This window comes from Zingiber officinale, chromosome 6B, assembly GCF_018446385.1.
Source record: "Zingiber officinale cultivar Zhangliang chromosome 6B, Zo_v1.1, whole genome shotgun sequence".
Lineage (NCBI taxonomy): Eukaryota > Viridiplantae > Streptophyta > Magnoliopsida > Zingiberales > Zingiberaceae > Zingiber > Zingiber officinale.
Window position 1 is genome coordinate 122239031 of NC_055996.1, and position 22052 is coordinate 122261082.

Genomic DNA, 22052 nt, shown 5'->3' on the forward strand with positions numbered 1-22052 from the left:
CACTCTACTCGCCACCCGAAATATGGGTGTTGAGCATATTCTAATTAACTTGGGCTCTCAACTAGTAGTATGGTAGGTCAACGGAGTTTTTGAGGTCAAGGATTAGAAGTACTAAAAATATAGTGAAGTCATGAAAAATGCTAAAGAACACTTTGTTGAAGTTGTGCTGAAACAAGTCCCCCGAACAGAGAATATAAAGATGTATGAGTTGGCTAAACTAGCCAACTCTTTGAAAGAGTAGACTTCTAGGGAGGTAGTGTCTCAGATCGAGTTACTGTCTCAAGTGCCAATCAATATGGAACCTATAATAATGATTGGAGGATTGAGTTCTTAATTTATCTTTAGGAGGGGAGGCTACCAAAGGATACTATATGAGTACAACAACTTAGACAAAGAGTCATGCGGTTTTGCTTCATTGATAGATCCCTCTACAAATGAGACAGTGCGGGTCCACTCCTAAGATGCTTAGGGGAGGAAGAAGCTAACTATATGCTATGAGAATTACATGAAGAAACTTACGGAAGCCATATTAGGGGTTGCTCTTTAGCTTGAAAAGTATTATTGGTCGGATACTTTTAGCCCACCTTAAGGATAGACGCAATGTTGCTAGTAAAAACTTGAGAAAGCCACCAACGACACCATACATGGCATACTAGACCAGCTGATGAGATTGGTAGTAGTCGCTTACCTTTTTTATTAATGAGCAATGGATCTGGTCTAACCTTTCCCATGGAAAATAGGGCAAAAGAGATTTTTGATGATAACTATCAATTATTTTCTCTAAGTGAATGGAAATTGAACCACTAATCTGTATTACTAAGTATGATATCATGAAGTTCCTTTAGCAAAACGTCATATGTCAGTTTGGCATTCGACGGTGATTAATTTCAAATAATTGATGGCAACTCCAAGGAAGGAGAATGCAGCATTGGTGTAGGGAGCTATGGAGTGAACAAGCTTTTACATCGATAACTTATCCTTAGAGCAAGGGGCAAACCGAAGTCACTAATACAGAATTGGTTTAGGGCCTGAAGATCAAATTAGAACATATAGGAGGAAATGGAGTGGAAGAGCTTCCTAGTATTCTATGGTCCTTTCAAACAACGCCTCGTCGACCGACTTACGCTATCCTTTTTAGTCTAGTTTATAGTTTTGAGGTTGTTCTCCCTGCTAAGATTAGTATAAGAATAGCTCAGATTGTATCATACACTCCCGAGAGCAATGAAGCAGTTCAACATTGATAAATGGACATGATAGAAGGAAAGAGGATGCAAACTTTCTCCTGAGCTGAACAATATTGCACACAAGTCCAACATGCGTACAACAAGTAAGTCTTTCCTTTTTCATTTCAAGTGGGGGATTTAGTTTTGTGAAAAGTTTAATCCGATGCAGCAAGAGAAAAACTGGATTCTAAATGAAAGGAGCCTTATCATGTGGTAAGTCGTAAGGGCATAGGAGGTTATCACTTGAAAGATATTAGGGAAAATCGCTTCTAAAGTCGTGGAATGCCTATTATTTGAGACCTTATTATAATAGATAATGTAATCCCACTCGAATCCATATCATCAATTGATGAAAAAGGGCACTTGGATTTTAGTGAATCAAGGTTGACTTGGGAAATAAAGTGATACAAATTCTATAGACAAAGTTTTAAATCATTTTACATTAAAGAAAAAGGAATGAGTATCTCATAAGCTATCTTCTTAGAGAAGAAGAAGAGGGGGATGGATCACTTGGTCCTGTTGTATTAGGATCTAAATTTTGAAGCCCAATTTTTAGAAATCCAAGAAGTGATCCACCATACGTTTGGTGAAGGGTGGTTCATCCATTATTTGATTTTTTTTATTTCTTTCGCCATTTGGATAACTATTTTTGTTCATTGGCAAGAGATATTTCTATGTCAATAATCTTTTGAGCTTGTGTTGTTGTTTGAAGGGGGAAGACAATTATTTGTCTAAACACTTCAGTCTTTTTTACTTTTCGGTCTTCACCCTAGTCTCCACTAAGTCAAGGAGAGACATCAAGGAAGATATTTCTTCTCAAACAAATTGTTCTCCTTCTTGGATAGTTTCTAGATCCTTTAAAATCAACTATTCCTTTGATTGAGCGGCTTCTAGATTTTTTTCAAAATATTTTGCTCTCTCCTTTGAACGACTTCCACCTCTCTCATCAGTCGGTCATACTCTCCCTGCAAGGTGTCAACTCGGGCTTACTCCTCGACCATCTGGGCCTCCATAGTGTCCGATTGAGCCTTCACCTCCTCCCCTTGAACTATGGCCTTCAAGAGTTTTTCCTCTAAATGAGAAATTTGATCTCTTAACTCAATTATTCGGCAATATTTGTGGCTAAGATGTTGTTTCTTTCTTTGAGATAAGTGTCTAGCTCTCGAGCACCTTCAAATCCCTATGTCCAAGAAATAATTTATTACCATGGGACATAATACATGACAAAGATATAATGATGAGAGCACTTATACTTACCCGTATCATCCCTTCCAAGATATATTTCCAAACTTGAGTCTAATTGAAATCATGCAGAAGTCTCTACTGCCCAAACTAAGCCGTTGCAGGTTCACAGTAGAGAAAATGAAAGAGCACATATTGTGATAGGAGGAGGAAGGCAAGATAGTTTTGGGATGACGAATCGACGGGAAAGGACATGTGGACTCCTTAGCAGGAGGAATCACGCCCTCTCTAGTTGGTCGAAGCTAGGAAGCAAGAGGTGGAACATCTGATCTAACAATACTTGAGGAAGAGGGCAATGTTTCGCCTCAACATTGGAAGTTGAATAGGTTGTATCTGTAGGTTCTATAGAATCATTGTGGTGAGGTCCGTGTGTCAAATGTTTGAAACTCTTCTTGGGATGAGGGGAGGAGGAGGAAGAGTTTGTATGAAGTTAAGGAGCTTCTGGGACACTAGCTGATAAAAAGTTCATGTCAATTAGAGGGGAAGTTGATCCCACTCGATAAATGGATGGGGAAGAGGATGAGCCTCCCACCTCTAGGCTTGATTCCTGCATCAAGCTCAATCCTCCTTGTTTGGTAGGGGATTCCCTAACCTACGATGGAGCATCAACTCGAGCTTCCTCTCCTACAAAAGAGGGGATGAGTTTGAGTGCATTCTTTTTTATTGTCTTCTTCTTCTCTTAGGCAGGCTTCTTGATCGTTCGTGTCTCTGCGTTCTGAGGACTAGAATCCCTGACCCTTGATTGAGACTCTCAAGGCACTTGGGTCAACTCGGTTGCACCAGGTTCTTAGGAAGTGGAGATAGTTTACCTGACTTCCTCCTTTTCTTAGCAGACTGTTTCGTAGGAGAAGTTCTAGGAGGAAGAATAGAAAGAGCAGTCTCAGCCTGTACAAATCATGAGCCTCTTCTTCTTCACAGATTATTCTGCTGCTTGCATAGAAGAAGCTTCGATGTTCTTTAAGGCAACAACTGGGGGAGAAGGGGAAGGTACAATCTTGGCCTATGTGGTTCCTTCCTGATCTTGGGTGTATAGCTCTTTAAGAGAAACCAATATGGCGGGCTCTGTAAAGCACACAATAAGAGGAATGCATAATTATATGAGATAACTAAAAGAAAAGTTTAACATACCCAAGGAGAAGGATGGATCATCAAGTGTAAGACTTAATCTCAGTCAGACGAAAATGAGCTCCTTCATACTACTACCCAAAATATACTCTCGGCCTCTTATAGATAGAATAGTATTTCTATAGCTCTCATTGATCCTATAATTGAGAAGGGGAGGCCAGGTCGGTAGGTTTATGAGCCAATCAAATGAAAAGGGTATAGGTTGGGGGAGCACATGAAAAAGTATTATCTCTTCCATCCCTTAAGGGATGATGGAGCTCCAATTAGAAATAGAAAATCTCGGATTATGGAGAAAAATATACCTGACTCAGACATTTTGAGTTGAAAAAATAGTGAACAAGGATTGTGGAGGGGACACAATCTAAATAAGTCAACATTGCATAAAACCTGGTCAGGAATCGAAAGGCATTGGGACTGAGTTGATGAAGTGGAAGAGAAAAGTAAGTAGATACTTCTAATAAGAAGGGATTGAGACGAAAGCATAATCCATCTTGTAGTTGTGCAGGAAGAGAAGGTCGTTTGGTCACTGTAACAGATAAGATTCCATGATCTGAAGGTATGTGGAATTGAGCTGCTAGAACTTTACATGACTCATTATCTAGCTTTGATATATTATTTTCAAACCAAAATTGAAAATTCTCCTGGCTAGTATTAGATCTATCATGAGAGGAAGAGGGCGATCGGATGATAGACATATCTAAGTATAAGACTAACTTAGCTACTAAAGCAAAAGGAGGGAAAGGATAGCTTACTCCAATTAGAAGAAAGACACATGGGGAGAGGAGAAGGCTACGAAGCTATAGTAACTACAGCAAAAATGCACAAAGTATTATTTTCACATAGCAGAATTTGCTTTTATAATTCGATAAGTCGGTACCGTTATAAGTTATAGATGGTCAAGATCAGATCTAATACTACTAGCCCAATCAACGATTAGAAGTGACCCTTCCTAATAAACCGTATGAGTATGGGAGGGTGTTGTGGATATCGAGCTGATCGACGAGATTACATATTGAAGGACTTGCAGGCAAAGTCAATTAATTGTGGTGGAGGCCACTAAAAAATGGTCCTTTGTACTTGGAAAAAGTCAGAGTACCAAAATATAAAGCAATAGATCGAGCGTTCAAGTGTGCATAGAGAAGGCACATTATATGATAAAGGTTTAGAGCCAGTTGGCATTAACACCATCAATGTTTCAGATGGAGAGATTGATAGATGTGACAGTAGAAGGAATGAGACATGGGTCGTAGACAAGAAGCAAATAAGACCCAAATGAGTAAAGTAAGGAAATATGTGGTATGCCAAGATGTCATCCCTCCTCGAGTAGATAGAAAGCAAACATATCCTTTGAATCTATTTATTCTTAGTAGCATATACTAGGATACCTCAGATTTACCCTCTATACTTAATCTATGGTTGTAGGCTTGATGCCATCTTCACAAGGGTAGGATTCATCTGATATCCACAATGGAGGAGACCACCTTATGGTTTACACTCAAGATAGTCCTCACTATTACAAGAGTAATTTCAATTCCCGATCGAGATGGGATGCATTTCAACTTAAATAGTTCTCTTGGCTTTGAGTCCTCCCACCTCTAATCCTCAACCATATGTAAAGATCATTATTATTACTGGTCGCAGGATTGAGCATCTTTCCTGGTTCTAGATACAAAGATCATTCTTATTATTGATCACAGAATCGAGCACCTTTCCTCAGTTCAGATACAAAAGTCATTTTTATTACTGACCACGGGATCGAATACCACTCCCTGATTTAGATACAAAGGTTATTCCTAGTATTAGCCACGAGATCAAGAACCTCTCCTCAGCTCCCCAGTCCAAACATAAAGGTATTTTTATTATTGGCTATCGGATCGAGCTTTTCTCCCCAATCCAGATACAAAGGTTATTCTTATTATTGGCCACGGGATTGAACACCTCTCCTTGGTTCAAAGACAAAGGTCATTTTTGTTACTGGCTGTGGGATCGAGCACCTCTCCATGGTTCAAAGACAAAAGTCATTTTTATTATTGGTTGTAGGATCAAGCACCTCTCCTCAGTCTAGACACAAAGGTATTCTTATTATTGGGTGTGGGATCGAGCACTTCTCCTCGGTCTAGATACAAAGGTCATTCTTATTATTGGCTACGGGATTGAGTACCTCTCTCCAGTCTAGATACAAAAATCATTCTCATTACTAGATGCAGGATCGAGCACCTTTCCTAGGTCCAAACACAAAAGTCATCTTTATTACTAACTGTGGGATTGAACACTTCTCCCTGGTCCATGCATAAAGGTCATTTTTATTACTGGCTGTGAGATTGAGCACCTTTCCTTGGTCAGACATAATGGTCATTCATATTTCTTGCTACAAAGTTGTGCTCTTCACCTAGATGTTTATTCAAGGATTTAGATGCTCCTCCCTTGAGTTGGCCTATAAGGAGCCGCATTTGGGGAATATAAATCACAAATTTCTTCTATCTTCAAAATCTCTATAGCCAATGTGATCGAAGCTAATGGTGGATGACATACTAAAAGCAAATCTCTTCACTTTCTAACTCATCGGACTTCATTTAATTTCGATTTTTTACTTTGACTTGGAGGGGGGACATGTGATGCCACCCGAGAAAAACCCGTCCCGGTTGAGGGCCTCTTTGGATCTGCTTCAATCTAAAGAAGTCGAGGTTGCTTTGGGATGAACAACCACATCATGGGCCTTCTATGGAGGAGCTTGATTGAGCTGGCTTCTCTAGGGGTTCACCTCTCACCTCCTCTGATATGGAGTCAGTATCCGTTAGTAGTCTCCTAGAAAAGTGGCATTGGACGGATAACTAGACAAAATCGACGGTACAAACTAATGGTTGCCATCGCAGGTGAGAAGGTTCACTTGTGTGGTCAGTCAAGGGGTGGTGCCTCAAGCATGCGGTCATCCACATGGCTCATACCGGGCTAGTGTGGCAACCGACGTGGATCCTATTCAACTGAGGCTTTACAAACCTTCACGCAGGTAAGTGAATGTATGATTTTGTTGACATGGGAAAAAGACTACTTCTTTCTATCTTCCTCTTTCGAGCTACTCACGCTCTTCATTGTTCCTTTATTAACTTGACCGTCGGAGGGGCAATGCTGGCGACACCTGCCCCCAACTAGCGCTTGATGATCTCAATATCTCATCTCTCAGAGGTTACCTTGGTCACCACCGATAAAAAAGGATGAAAGAAAGAAGGTGCCTGCGCGGGTGAAAAGAGACACTATCAATAGATATTTGATTTTTTTTTTTTTCTAGACATTTAGTCTTTTTCTTTGCTAATATTATTAGATGCTTTATTATTAACATCTATCAGAGTAAAAAGGTGAAGTCATCACTTTAACAGTCTCTCTAAGACGGCCTCACGCTCTCTAGAAGGGATAAATCATATAGGACATTTGTCCTAGCACAATAATCAAACTGAGAATTGACCCTAAGATCTATTAGTATAATCACTCATATTATCATATAGATACAACTATGTCAATCCGTGGGACAATATATCTTCCAACCTGCATCAACACCTATCGAATTTTATTGATGTCAACACCTAATTTACTTTCATTCACTATCAACACTTTAGTGACTTTTTTTATTGTCAACGCCTCTTGAACTTTCTCTTTGTTTCGGCCTATCCAACTTGTTTCTTGCTATCCACCTAATCAAAGTTTAACTTTCCTTTTGCATAAATTAGGTTGCTGATAGTGACTAGCTTCTCCTCAGGGGACTCATGTCTGCTCCTGGAAGGATGTAAATACCCAACAATTATGAACTAAACACAATCACACTCGATCGCAAGTCAAAATGTAAAGTAGAAAGCGAAAAACAACTCCAAGAAAAGATAAAAGGCAGGCATGGGATGGGATGGGATGGGATGGGATTGAGAAAATAAGAAAAGCAAAAGGCATTAAGATCCCGAGCATATGCTCGGCATGATGCCAGACACAGACACAGACACGAGATGAAGACGAGCTAAAAAGGAAATACCAAGGCCAAGGCCACCATGTGGTGTCACCCACTGCATTCTTGTGCTCGCCGCATATCCTCAGAAGATGCCCCTTCCCCTGCATATATAAACACTCTCGAACCCTCTCCCTAAACCCTCCTCCGCCTCTCACTCGAAACCACCATGTGACGACCCGGCGGCCGACGTGGGTGCATGGTGGTGATGTCGCCGGCGTCGTTGCCTTTAATTATATTTCCTTCCAGCTGCTACTGCTTTATATATGAATTTTCTGCGTGTGTTTGTGTTGTAATGTAAGTTTAATTTGTAGGGCAACTTGGAACCTTTGGCATTTGTGATTCGCACCTTCCCTGCGTAGTCGTGCCACCATTATAAACTGCAGGTCCTAATTCATGTGAAGGTGGCTGTCATTTTGGTCTTGTCTTTGGGTTAATTAATGAATGCGTATGAATAAGCCTTGTTTCCTTCATATATAGCTTAATTAATTGGTTGCGATATATCTGTTGCCTTCAATTGATCGGTTTAAGGTGTTTGTGTGTTGCATAAAATGGCTGATTCTAGTGGAAACAGGTAGATCATGTTTCTCCACTAAATCTTCTGTTGAGGAATCACCAGTACAGCTGCTGTCTGAATCATAGTTGGAAGTGGCACTGCTGCTTGCCACTATGCAACTGATTCATTAATTAAGTTTTAACTGTCTCCAGTTCTCTTCAAGTTCGACAAACTACCGTCAGCGATACCGGTGAGGACAATATTTGATGCCAAGAGCCATTGTAGAAATAAGGACCTCATTTATCCAGTCAAACGACACTAATTGCTCCACAATTAAACGAGAAGATCATACCTCAACAAAAATCAGAAATCTTAGGATGGAACTGTGATGGCAGATGCTTATAGCATACATATTATCTATTAAGTCGACACTGTAAAAGTACATTCCGTTAAATTACTCACAATTCATCAAAATCAATCTACTACCTGAGTAAACAAGGTTACAAGCTATGCTATGAACAAGAATTAACACATTGGAAAGAATTAGAAGGTAGCTAGCTAGTCAAACCCTGGCTGAGGTTTCCCAGACTTCCACACACTGCTCAGCCTTCCTTGTCACCACCATTCTGTTGCCTCCGAATCCCAGAAGGTTTATCTTCTTCCCTTCAGCTACCTTTGAGCCGCCCATCGTGTTCCTCTTGATCACTCTCTCACCCTCCAGTCCATCTTCAATCTTTGTCGTCAAAGATCCCATCAACACTTCCGTCCACATCTCCACATCGGCGCCTCTGCTGCAGAACACATGCCTTCCGTAGCTCTCGATCCGGCATCCACTTCCTTCCTTCTTCCCAGTTCCCAAATTAGAGCCGGATCCAATGCAAGTCCAGGGATTCTCGGAGCTCAGATTCCGGATATCCGCCATCAGAACTTCGCCTGAGTTGATCCCCACTTTGAACATTGCCGAAAGGCTATCAGAGACTGTGATGTCTGCAAAGCAGTCAGCTTTCTCTTTACCATGCCAGACTGCTTCCGCCGACCTCAAGTCCCAGAGCCGGATGTCACCGGAGAGGCCCGAAGGCCCGCTGTGGGATCCGGCGGCCATGAGCAAGTTCAATCCGGGAACCCACTGCAGCTTCGTGGCAGGAATTGCGGAGTCCAGCTCGGCCCCGTAGATCTCGCGACGGGCGATCTCGGTGACCGGCTGGAGTGTGGCGAGGTCGTAGGCGAGGATGGCGTTGGCGTTCCTCCGGCATGACTCGTAGCTGCAAAATAGATGGTCGGAAGAGGAACCGATGGCCTGGACGGCAGATGCAGGGGCGAATTGATGAGGAGACCACTGGAGGACGTGGCTGACGGGACTTCCGGTTCGTCGGAGGTCAAGGAGGTGGAGGCCTGGGAAGTCTGTGGCCCCGGCGGCGGCGAGGGGGCCGAGGGCCAGGAGGGAGTCGACGACTGGAAGCGGGGTGAGGGCAGTCGCGCGGCGGCGGAGGGAAGGGTCGAAAGACGATACCTTGCCACCGTGGGCGACAAAGAGGGAGACATCGGAATCGGCGGCGGGGGCGGGGGCTGGGGCTAGGGCAGAAGGGGAATCGCGGCCGGGAAGGGGGAGGAGGAGGGAGGGCCGGAGAGCGAAGGCGTCGAAGAGGGATGGATGGGAAAGGGCTGAGAGAAGAACCGGATGGAGGGAGTAGAAGCGGGCCTCGGCGAGGAGGTCGTCGGGGTCGAAAGCAGAAGCAGCGCGGGAAGGAAGGCGGCCCGTGCGGAGGAGGGAGAGGAGGCAGGCAAAGAGCTCCGGGTCGCGGTCAATGAAAGGGATGGAAGAAGCAGCGCTGCCGTAGGCGGAGGAGGCGAACGAGGAGAGGAGGGAACCAGAGCCGGCGACGGAGAGGGTCTGCGCGGTGGTCTGGAAGATCTGGCCACCGACGTTGAGAGTGACGACGTTGCTGCTGGGATCGGCAGCGGTGTTGTTCACGGAGGAGAAGATCGAGGCTGCGCTGGCGAACGGCGGCATCCCTGCGTTGCTTTGCTTTGCTTTAGGGCGTGAAGACGAGGGAGGAGAGAGAGGGGGGATTTGATGACAGCGGCGCACGGTGCAAGTGGATTTGAGGAAGCGCGTGGTCAAAATTGGAGATCAGAGATAGGTTTGGGCGTTCGGTTACTGCTGCCAAAATTGAACGTTGACTGGAATGAAGGCCCGCAGATGCCGGATCAAGGAGGAAGGAATTCTTCCCAGTCAAGCCACGGCAACTATGTTTAAAGGCGTATTCGGTATTCCAGCTTTTAAAAGAGCGTTTCATCAATTTTTTTTATTAAAAAATATTTTTATTTTAATATCTTATTATTTTATTAAAAATTTCTCCCCTTTATTAACTAACTTTGGTGAAGCCTAAAATGAATTTATGTTAATATCCTTTTTTTCTATTCACTCTAAAAATAATTCCAAGGTTTATTAGTAATTCCACAAATGAAATAATCAGTGATCTAGAATTCGAGATTCAACTGCAACATATTATTATGAATTTTTCTCATCATTAAATTTCTCTGGTTGTTTTATATAAAAAATATTATTATCTTTAGTCCCATATCTTAGAATTGACAATACTATTGATTAAAAAGCTTCTATAAATATTTTAGACCGATAATATTAAAAAATATATTTTTCTTAATTTTTTTACTAAGATAAATATAATATTAAATTAAATTAATTTTTTTCATAAGAAAACCGTAAAAGTGACACTTGAAAATCCAAACAATTTCAAAGGCCCAAATAAGATACTTTACCCTAATGACTTTTATTTTAGTATTTTAATGCTAAAATGTTTTAATTAATATAATTTTATTATAAAGGGTCAATATGATTTCAATGTATTATATTACACACGCGACGCGTGTGCACGATCTTCCAAGTATTTATGGACACGACTTTCACATCATCTTTCAAATATTTCACTATTCAAACATTTCAACTTTCACAATAAAATATCCCCTCAATTTTAGATGGGGTCCATCATATTCAATTAAAAAATAAAAAATAATAAAAAGGTAATGACAGCAAACTTTTTGTGGGCCCCACATGAGGAAATCACCGGACACACATCTGTGCCCAGTAATTTTCATTATTTCCTCAAATATCCTCCCACAATGGGGGATATTTGAGAGGGGGGATATTTAGAGAAATATCCCCTTTAAATATCCCCTATTGGAGATGCTCTTATGTATAAAAAAAAAAAATCAATTTAAATTTATATTATAAAGTTAATCAAATTTATTTTATATCAATTAGTGCTTCTTATAACTATTGCAGTAGTCTTTTAAAATGATTTTGACAGTGAGTTTGATTTTTTTTAAATAATTTTAATTAAAATTAAGTGAAGTCATATCGACCAAAAAAACATATTCCCCCTTCCTCCCATTGGCTTGGTATTTCCCGGACTTTTAAGTGCATCTAAAGATTTCTTTCCCATATTTATAATTTTCACGTCAATATCATAAATTAAATATCTCATTCTTTAAATATTTTAAAATTTATAATTAAATATCTACTATGTATTGAATATCTAACTCTTAGATATTTCAAATTCCATTAATAAATATTTTTTTACTTTTTAATTAAAAATAAAAAGAGAAAAATCACTTAACATAACTCTATATAGAGATATTTGAGGTGGAGAAAATATTTAGAGAAATATCTGTTCGGGATTAATAATATCCCCTTCTAATTAGAGATATTTGAGATTGAGAAAATATTTAGAGAAATATCTGTTCGGGATTAATAATATCCCCTTCTAATGAGAGATATTTGAGATTGAGAAAATATTTAGAGAAATATCTGTTCGACAAACAATCTGTCTAAGATTTTAAAAATTAGCATAATTTAAATATATTAAATTAAATTTACTTATCTGTCAAGATGACTTAAATTGATAATCTTAGGCTGCCAGCAGGACTAGTTTTCTGCCAAGTGCTGAACGCAGACTATAGAGTGAGCAGATCGGTCGAGCGGGTCGTGAGCCAAAGTCAACACATGGCAAAGTTGGCAGATCGACCGAGTGGGTCCAACGTCCGGGTGGCTGAGAGATCGAGCGGTGGAGATGGTCGAACTGGCGAAGCGGCCGACCGGATAGTGCGATCGAGCGAGCAGAGCAGAAGAATAAACTGATCAGGCTAAGTGACTGACCAGCAGAACAACCGACTGAGTGAGCGACTGAGTGAGCGTGCGATTGAATGGGCATGCAGCCAAGCAGACAAAGAGATCGACCAAGTGAGTGACTGAGTGAACAAAGAGGTCGAGCGAGTGAGCGGTCGAGAGAGCGTGCGGCCGGACGGGCGTGCAGCCGAGCAGACGAAGAGGTCGAGCGAGCGTGCAGCTGAGGCTTGCAATTTCCTTGAAAGCACTGATGGTCATAGCGAACTGAGAAGTACCTGACTGCTACCACTGGTAATCCACCGAGCAAGAGATGCACGACAGATGAGGAGGGGAACGGAGGTGCAGAGTTGCTTCTTATGTGTATGTTGTCTGTGATCGCAGCCTCCTTATATAGGAGCTCAGACTAATGAGTAATGTTAATGATCGATTAATGATCATTATTCGCTGAGCAGTGGATTGCCCACGTTGGTTGTTTCACTTGGGCAAATTTTACCCCGACCAATCTAACATTCGGCGCTGGTAAGTCGTGCTCACACACAAGTCAACTTGGTTCAGTGCAATCCGAGCCTTGGATTTACACCCCTTGCGCACTCACGCGTGAGAGAAAGTCTCTTCCCATATATTTGTTCACATCATCAATGCATGTGAATTAATATAAACCAACTAATATGCCTTGAAGCTCCTAATATTGGACTAAAGTTTCATTCACAATGGAACTTCATGCCTCTTCCACCTCTTCTCTATTCACATATATCCAACAATATCCCCTTCAAATATCTCTACTATGGATAGAGTTGTAAACAAGTCAAGCCGAGACAAACTTTAGGATATCAAGCTTATTTGATAAGGTAATCGAGCCAAGACAAGGTAAGCTGAGCCTAAAATAACCCAAATATTTGAAATGATTATTCAAGCTTGGCTTGGTTTATTTTTGATGAGCTTAAACTTGGTTTGTTTAGATGTTATCAAGCTTTTAATTCATGCTTGACTTGAGCTTGGTTTGTTTAGATGTTATCGAGCTTTCAATTCAAACTTGACTTGATTGTTTGGAAATTTTATTTATTTGATTGGTTGTTAAGTTTGATAATTTAAATTTGTTTGTTTATTTTAATTTTTTTTTAGCATATTGATAATGTAGGACCCTTGGCGGTCGGTTAGAGGGGGATGAATAGCTCTGTAAAGGAAAACAAACCTTCTTGCAACTTTATAGCTTTATAAGAATCAACACTTACATAAAAGAAATAAGAGACTAAATAAAGAAAGGAAGAAGCACAAAAGGTTTACTTGGTTACAACCGAGGAGGTTATTAATCCAAGAAAGATAAAAAGCTCGCTAATGTCTCCTTCCGACGGAGAAGTCTCTTACAGCAGTTAAAGCACTCAAAATGCAAAGCTAGACGCAAATGGAATCAATTATAAGTGTTGTTCTGAACCATTGGGACCAGAGCTGTATTTATAGCCCTGGTCAGGACACCTGGAAGGGTTTCAGATGCCTTTAGGGGGGATAAAACTTTATCCCTGTCGCAATGCAATACGCCACATCGCGTTTGGCTAATTTTTTGGGTCCGAGTCCGGGTGCCTCGGACTGGGTCGGGGCACCCCGAACCGAAAAGTCAATATTTTATTGACTTTTAGTCCTGGTCTTCCGCTCCGGCTCTACTCGCTTAAGTGATCTCGGCCACCCGGAATAGGGCTCACCTGAACCTATTTTCCGGCGTTCGAGCAGTAGGGCTTCTCGTCCTTCGGAAATGCCACGCGCCTCCTTCTCATCTGCCCATATACTCTTCCGCAGCACTTCGTACCTTAGACGCACCGAACCCGTCGACTCTCTCCCGTGTCGTCCTTCTCGCTAGCTGCATCTTTCACTCCACTTCCTGCGCTCCTAAATTTCTACACACTTAGACACAGGGGGTTAAATATCAACAGGACCTAACCTGACTTGATTAATCATTTCAAAACTACCTTGGAGTACTAACAATCTCTCCCTTTTTTATGTGAGCAAACCCAAATTAAGTTAGGATAAACCTCAAAACTAACAGTTATAAAAATAATAGTTATAAAATAACAGTTATAAAATTTTCAAGTAAATTAGTAAGTACAAAAATTAAATTATACTACCCTCCTCCTAGACTTAATTTTCACTACTCCCTATTTTAATCATATTAAAAATGAGGTACTTTAAAAATGCCTTTGGAAAAGCTAAATTTAAAGTCTAAGGGAATAATTAAAAAAATCTTTTAATTATTGAAAAAATTTAACAAAGGTTAATCAAACAAATATAAAATTTTCACAAACAGTTTAGTTTTAAGCAAAATTTTAAAAATTTGTATTTAGATAATTAATTCATAGAAAATTTTCTAATGATAAAAAGATACCGAAGAGTTGTTTAGATATAGAAAACTAAATTTGCTAAAGTAACTCTAACAAATATGATTTTTGTTAAATAAATTTTAACGATCAGAATTTTTCTAACAAAAATTTTGACAAATAATTTAAAGCATTAGTTAAAATAATTAAATACTTCACAGTTAGTCAATTAAATATTTATTTCAGTAATTAATTTTCAAACTGTAGCGAGATACTAGGTCTTCTTAGTTATTGGAATAACAATCACTTCTAGACATGCCATTTAAAAAAATTAAATATTTAATTTTCTTTTTAAAAGCCCTAAGTCCAAAAATAGTTAATCTAAATATGATTTTGGAATTCAAAATAGATTCCTTCCTATAGGATTAATCAAGAATTTCTTAAAAATATATTTCTGTGATATTTTCTTAATTTAGCCCTTATGGTATTTAAAGTGTTAATTTAATACATTGTATTTTCTAACATATTGACTATATGAGTATGCATGATTTTTTAATTCTTCTATTTCTGCTTTCAATTTTTCATTTTTATTTTGTCGAGATCTTTTAATCGACAAGATATAGCTAAAGTTGATTTTAACTGATTTTTTTTCTAACTTATAGTAATTTTTCGATAACATTTTTACGAACTGAAATAACTTGTCGGGAGGAAGAGATCGTACCTGACTTACCTTGTCAATCCCATAGTCTGAAGCTCCCCCTGAAGTGTTGCTTTCTTCCGATGTTGCTCTCCCTTCATCGATGCTCATTTCAGACGAGTTTGCTTTGTCTTCGTCTTCTTGGTGACTTGCCACTAGCGCAAGTCCGGCGATTGTTTCGATCTCTGATTCAGATGATATTTCATCTTATGTCGCCTTTAGATTTTTATACTTGTTCTGGGCTGCCTTCTTATTCTTTTCCTTGTCCTTGTTCTTCAATTTGGGGCAGTTATCTTTCGTGTGTCATTCTTCATTGCAGTGGTAGTACTTTACCTTTCTTTTCTTTTTTCTACCCTATACTTGATTAAATTTATTAGATTTAAATAATTTTTTAAATTTTCTTACAACAAACGTCGTTTCGTCATCGTCGAGAGAAGATTCAGAGTCTCGTTCATCCATTTTTGCCTTTAAGGCAACGTTGTGCCTTGGCTCCTTCTTTGGATCTACACATCTTGTTTCATGGACTTCAAATGTTGAAAATAATTATTCAAACGTACTTAATTCTAGATCCTTAGATATATAATAAGCATCTACTAATGATGTCATTCAGTAGTCTTAGGAAATGCGTTAAACGTATACCTTCTCGGTTGCTTACCTTTTCTCCGTGATTCGTGAGTCCGATGATGAGTTCTTTTATTTTTGAGTGAAGGTGTACAACGGTTTCACCATCTTCTAACTTGATGTTGCTGATCTGGTTCCTGAGCAAATCCCGTCTCGCGAGTTTTGCCTCCGAGGTCCCTTCGTGTAGTTCCAAAAATTTCTCCCAAAGCTTCTTTGCTGACTCATAGTCTTCGATCTGATTGACTTCTTGAGGTGGTAAAACGCTAAGCAGGTGAAGCTCTGCTTTGTCGTTTCCCACGAAGTCGACTTGCTCCTTCTTCATCCATTGATATTCTTCTTTGTCTTTCGGGGCTACAAAATCATATTTCATAATGATTAATAATTCAAAATTTGTTTTAAAAAATACCTCCATCTTTTTCTTCTAGCTCGCGAATTCCCCCTCGAACTTCGGTGGATAGATGCTCAGTCCGACCATCTCGTGTGCTTCATTCGACGGTTAGTCCTCCTAAAGTGAACTCGCTCTGATGCCATTTGTAGGACACTTGGCGACCGACAAGAGGGGGGTGAATAACCCTGCAAAGGAAAATAAACCTTCCTCGAATTATATAGTTTAATAAGAATCAACACTTGCATAAAAGAAATAAGACTAATTAAAGAAAGGAATAGACACAAAAAGTTTACTTTGTTACAACTGGGAAAGTTGTTAATCCAAAGAAGATGTAAAGCTCACTAATGTCTCTTTCAGGCGTAGAGGCCTTTTACATAGTTAAAGCACTCAAAATGCAAAGCTAGACTCAAATGGAATCAATTACAAGTGTTGTTCTGAACCATTGGGAGCAGGGCTATATTTATAGCCCTGGTCGGGCGTTTGGAAGGGTTCCAGACACCTCTAGGAGGATAAAACTTTATCCTCGTCGCAATGCAATGCGCCATGTCGTGTTTGGCTAATTTTTTGGGTCCGGACGCCGAGAATTCGGGTGCCCAGACCATGTCCAGGCGCCCCGAACTGGGTCAGGGCATGCCCTGGGCCAAAAGGTCAACATTTTTTTGACTTTCGGTCTCGGTCTTTCGCTCCGATTCCGCTCGCATTGGTCCGGGTCTTCCGCTCTAGCTCCACTCACTTGGGTGATCTCGACCATCCAGAATAGGGCTCATCCGAACCCATTTTCCGACCTTCGAGCAGTCTTCGGACCCAACTTCTTGTCCCTCGAAAATGTTGTGCGGCTCTTTCTCATCCGCTCGTGTACTCTTCTGCAACACGTCATACCTTGGTCGAACCGAGCCCCGTTGGCTCTCTCCTGTGTTGTCCTTCTTGCTAGCTACGTCATTTACTCGACTTTCTGTGCTCTTAAGTTCCTGTACACTTAGACACAGGGGTTAAATACTAACAAGACCTAACCTGACTTGGTTGATCACATCAAAACTATCTTAGGATACTAACAGATAAGAGTTTTATTAATGAACATAGTTTACAAACATTGTTTATGTATTGTTCACGAACGTTAACGAGCTGAACACATATGTGTTCATTCTTATTTATTTACTTTAACACATTGTTCAAGCTTACTTATTTAATTTATTTTATGTGTATTAAATAACCTCTTATTAAATTGAACATCAAATTTGTTCATGAATGTTCAATTATGTGATAAAAAAATATGATTCGCTCGTCCCAACGCTCCCACCAATTCATTCATAGGCCAATATAAAAGAGATAAATCATAAATGACTACTAATTATTAATATAGATAGTCAAAGTATAGAAGCAGTATGCTCCAACGCACCAAGTGACTAAAGTTCAATTATGTGGCAAAAGGCGATTCGCTGGCCCCCAGCGCCCCCGCCAACCCGCCCCTAGGCCAACACGGAGGAGGTAAATCACGGGTGACTACTAGCCATTAGTGCAAATGACCAAGACATGGGGGAGATTATGTTCGGTCAGATTAAAGTTCAATTATGTGGCAAAAGGCGATTCGCTCGCCCCTAGCGTAGATTAAAGTTCAATTATGATGTAGTACATGGTATGTTTCTCCGATTAATTATTAGACGTGGATTCATTTTCTCTAAATTAAGGTCTACGAATGACAACGGCCCACTGCCACAAATACTAAATACATTAACTATAGAGCATGCTGAACTGTCAAAACCTGCCAATTCAGGGGGCGTTTGGTTCTGTCCTAGGAATAGGAATCAGAATGGGAATCATTGTATTGTGGAATGGGAATGAGTATGAGCATGGATATCACTCTTAAAAGCAATATTTGGTTAGTTGTATATTTTCTATCGGAATAAATCAAATTTTCCTTTTTTACCCTTAAAAGAAAATAAGAGAAAAAAAATAGATGTGAGAGAAAGATGAATGTGAGAGAAAAATATGATGAAAGAGAATGATGAGAGAGAAAGTCTCATGAGAGAGAAAGAAGAGAGAGAAAGTGTGCTGAGAGAAAATGAGAAAAGAGAGTGTGATAGGAGAGAGCATGATGAGAGAAGATGAGAGAGAAAATATGATGTGAGAGAAAATATGATGGGAGAGGATGAAGAGAGAGAAAATGTAATAAGAAAAATGAGAAGAGAGTGTGTGATGAGAGAAATTGAGGAGAGAGAAAGTATGATGAGAGAAAAAAACGACGAGAGTGCGATGGAAGAGATTGAGGAGAGAGAAAGTATGATGAGAGAGAAAGTAGGATGAGAGAGAAAGTGTGATGAGAAAAAAAAAGAGGAAAGAGAGTGTGATAGGAGAGATTAAGGAGAGAGAAAGTGTGTGATAAAATGATGAGAGAGAACAAGGAGAGAGAAGTGATATGAAAGAAAAAATAAATAAATATATTTTGATATTTGATATTAAGGGAGAAAATTTTAGTTTTAGGTCAAGGGTGTTTTTGGAATAAAGGAATATTTTGATTGATGAAAATAGGATAATGGCTCATTGAAGGGGAGGTACATGGGAATGAGTTATTACCCAATTTCAAGGATTCATTCCCTTATTTGCATTCCTATTCCTATAATCTAAACATTAACAATGATAATCAATTATTCTCATTCTCATTCTCCACTCCTATTCCCCTAAACTAAACGCCCCCTCAATCTCTTATCTAACAACAAATATCGTCCACTCATAAAGGCACCGTCTCCTTGGTAGCAAGAGTATAGACCAAACCGATATCTTCAATTTTATTCTTTTCGGCCAGATAAAAGAAGAATTAATCTAATCAATATTTTTTATCATATTAAGTTAATCAAATTGATCTAATTTTTTGACTAGTCGGTTGCAATCTATTAAGTTGCAACATTAGTACGGCGGTGGTGATCTTTTCTTATGGTTATGGATTGTCATTGCTTTTTTCTTTGAGATGTAAATGTGTTAGCGTCCAGTTATCAGTACTGTATCATGCATTTTGCAACTAGTCATTTCTCGTGCACTTCATAGTTAACTTGTTTATGAAAATGACCAACGGATGAAAAGTTGTGCATTGGGCATTTTGCAACTAGTCATTTTGCAACTAGTCATTTCTCGTGCACTTCATAGTTATCAGTCTGTCATTGGGCATGCATCTGATTCATCTCAGCCATCTAATGATGAAAAGTTGGAGAAACTAAAAATTGTTATTGCTGGGGAATCCAGTGGAGGCCTTGTAAGTTATTGTGTGTTTTATTGCTTAAGTTCTCATTTTTATTTGTGCTCTCATGTTTTTTCTGCATCTCTCTACTTTTAACCACTATGGGGGTCTATTAGAATCAAAGTTCTGACAGGGCTTTGTCCTCTTGACTCGTATCAGATGGAGGCTATTTCATAAACATGTAGAAGTGGCATTGTCACTGTAAATGCCAAAGGAAGACGAACGAACTGTGCACGTAGACTTCTGAGCTGCAGGATACTAATCATACTGTTGGGATCCGAAGCGAAATCAAGCATTAAAATGCAGTAGAAAAAGGAATACATCAAATATCCATATGTTAATTCTAATTATATTGTTGGTATAGAAAGATGCCTCTAGTTATGCAGAACCTTTGTGAATCTAGAGAGTTAAGTCGATCTAAAAACGATCATAGTGTTCGTGCCTCTCTAGTATCCATACGAGCAGAGTTGCCGCCAGTCTCACGAGCACAATTGGAGACTCACTTTGTCGTACATATAGTGCTAGCTACCATGTGCATATATAAGTTGAGATCATACCCTTAACCTAAGCAATTTTGAAGTCTTATCTAATAAGAATTGTAAAATGTGGCTAAGTCTTATCTAATAAGACTTTATCTAATAACTGGGCTTCTTTGGACTTATTTAAAAAGCCCAAATAAATATTGAATTAACCATTAATCCAATAAGTTTAAGATCAAATTAAATTCATCAGTAATCCAATAAAACCCTATTAGATTAACCCATTAATACAAATTTAAGATCCAAAACTAATTTCAGACTTAAAACCTAGACCCACTTTATTTTAGTCATACTAAAATAAAATAAATTCTAAAATTGATGCGCTCTCTATGTATGACCTAATAAGTTCTTATAACATTGACAGTTACTCTAAAATCACATTTTTAAAACACAAATAATGAGTTGTATCTAGCAATGCATTATGATCATCCAAGTGACGAGAATGTCGTACATAGATCCAACCTAATATATCAATGATTATTTTATTGCATAATTTACTCATTTTGTCCATGATATCTAGAATGATTTACAAGGCATAGATCATGTCATTTTCTCATCAATTTATGTGTTTCTTGATCTCTAAGTAGACTTACTTAACCAAATAAGTTTAATATCTTATATTGACTTATTTGAGTATGATCATGCATTTTAATAGTCTTATTTAATCAAAGAGACTACAAACATCACTTTTGTTATATGGAAGGGACAAATTCCATCTACGTTATTCACACCCCTTCTCATAACTCATTGTATGCCTAGTGAACAGCTTTATAATCAACCTTGTTATAGATGACCTTTGTCGTTACTAAATGTTGGGACTTTCGAGCCGTAAAAATCGATTTTTGCGTTGCGGAAACCCCGAAGTCCCATGCCACCGGATCCGTGCGAAGATTAAAATTTCGTGTACATATTTTTCTAACCTAGATCTACACTAGATCTACATGTTAAAGAGTTTATACCTTTGATGCGAAGCCCTTCGCTTATCCCGCTCGTCCAAGGTTCGCCAGATCTCAAGGGTGTCAAGTGAACACTACCCCTCTATGTGTATCTACACGAACAAAAAGATGGAAAAGAAACCTTAAAGTGTGCTAGCACTCATGGAGGTTTCGGCCAAGGAGGAGGAGAGGGAGAGAAGAGAAGAGAGGAGGAAGAAGATGGAGTTACACAAGCACACCAAATGCACACTTAAGTGGCCGACCACTTAATGGAGGAGTTTTTATCTCCATGGTATACCAAGGGTCACAACTCTTGGCCTCCCTCATGAGGTGGCACATGTTGGTGCAATCATGCCCTGGAAGTTTCAATGTGTTGACAATTATTTAAGTTTAGGTTAATACGGTGGAACTAACATGCATTGTGAGTTTGCAGGAGGAGTTTCTTGCAGGTCAGAAGACCGGATGCAAGAGAAGTCCAAGAAGGTCGAGGACTGGATTCTTGGTAAAAAGAGTTCTTGCAGGTCAAAAGATCAGATGCAAGGCAAGAGAAGTCCAAGAAGGTCGGGGACCGGATTCTTGGCAAGAGAAGCTCTTGCAAGTCACAAGATTATGTGTGTGATAGGCTCACTGTCAGAGATCGACTGGTATATCGATTCAGACATGGCTGTGCGAAAGATTGACTCTGAATCGATCAGCCGATCGATTGAAGGTAAGGCAATCGATTGGCTGATCGATTGGTAAAGTTCTGCGCAGCACAGAATGCATCTGGATCGATCAGCCGATCGATTCAAGGTACTGAATCGATCGGCCGATCGATCCGAGAACGTTCTGTGCGAAGCACAGAATCGTTCTGAATCGATCAGCCGATCGATTCAAGGGATTGAATCGATCGGCCGATCGATCCGTGAACATTCTGTGCGAAGCACAGAATCACTCTGAATCGATCGGCCGATCGATTCACGCAGCTGCGAATTTCATGAGCAAGCGCTTGAATCGATTCAAACGCTGCCCCAATCGATCCAAGTCAAATAAAAGAATCTGCACCGTCGATCTTGACGCGATGGCTTCCAACGGATAGTTGTGAATCGATTGGAATATAACCTCAATCGATCCACG

General features: G+C 39.7%; 1 protein-coding gene across 1 annotated transcript; it reads right to left on the bottom strand.

Annotated features, from left to right (window-relative positions):
* Nucleotides 1–8458: 8458 nt before the first annotated feature.
* On the bottom strand, nt 8459–10154 carry LOC121989309 (BTB/POZ domain-containing protein At5g41330-like). The gene has a single exon (XM_042543264.1). The coding sequence runs from the start codon at nt 10083–10085 to the stop codon at nt 8637–8639; it is 1449 nt and encodes a 482-aa protein (XP_042399198.1). The 5' UTR covers nt 10086–10154; the 3' UTR covers nt 8459–8636.
* Nucleotides 10155–22052: the final 11898 nt, after the last annotated feature.

Excerpts from the sequence above, each read along its gene's own strand:
- LOC121989309 (XM_042543264.1), bottom strand. The coding sequence starts at position 10,085 with ATGCCGCCGTTCGCCAGCGCAGCCTCGATCTTCTCCTCCGTGAACAAC.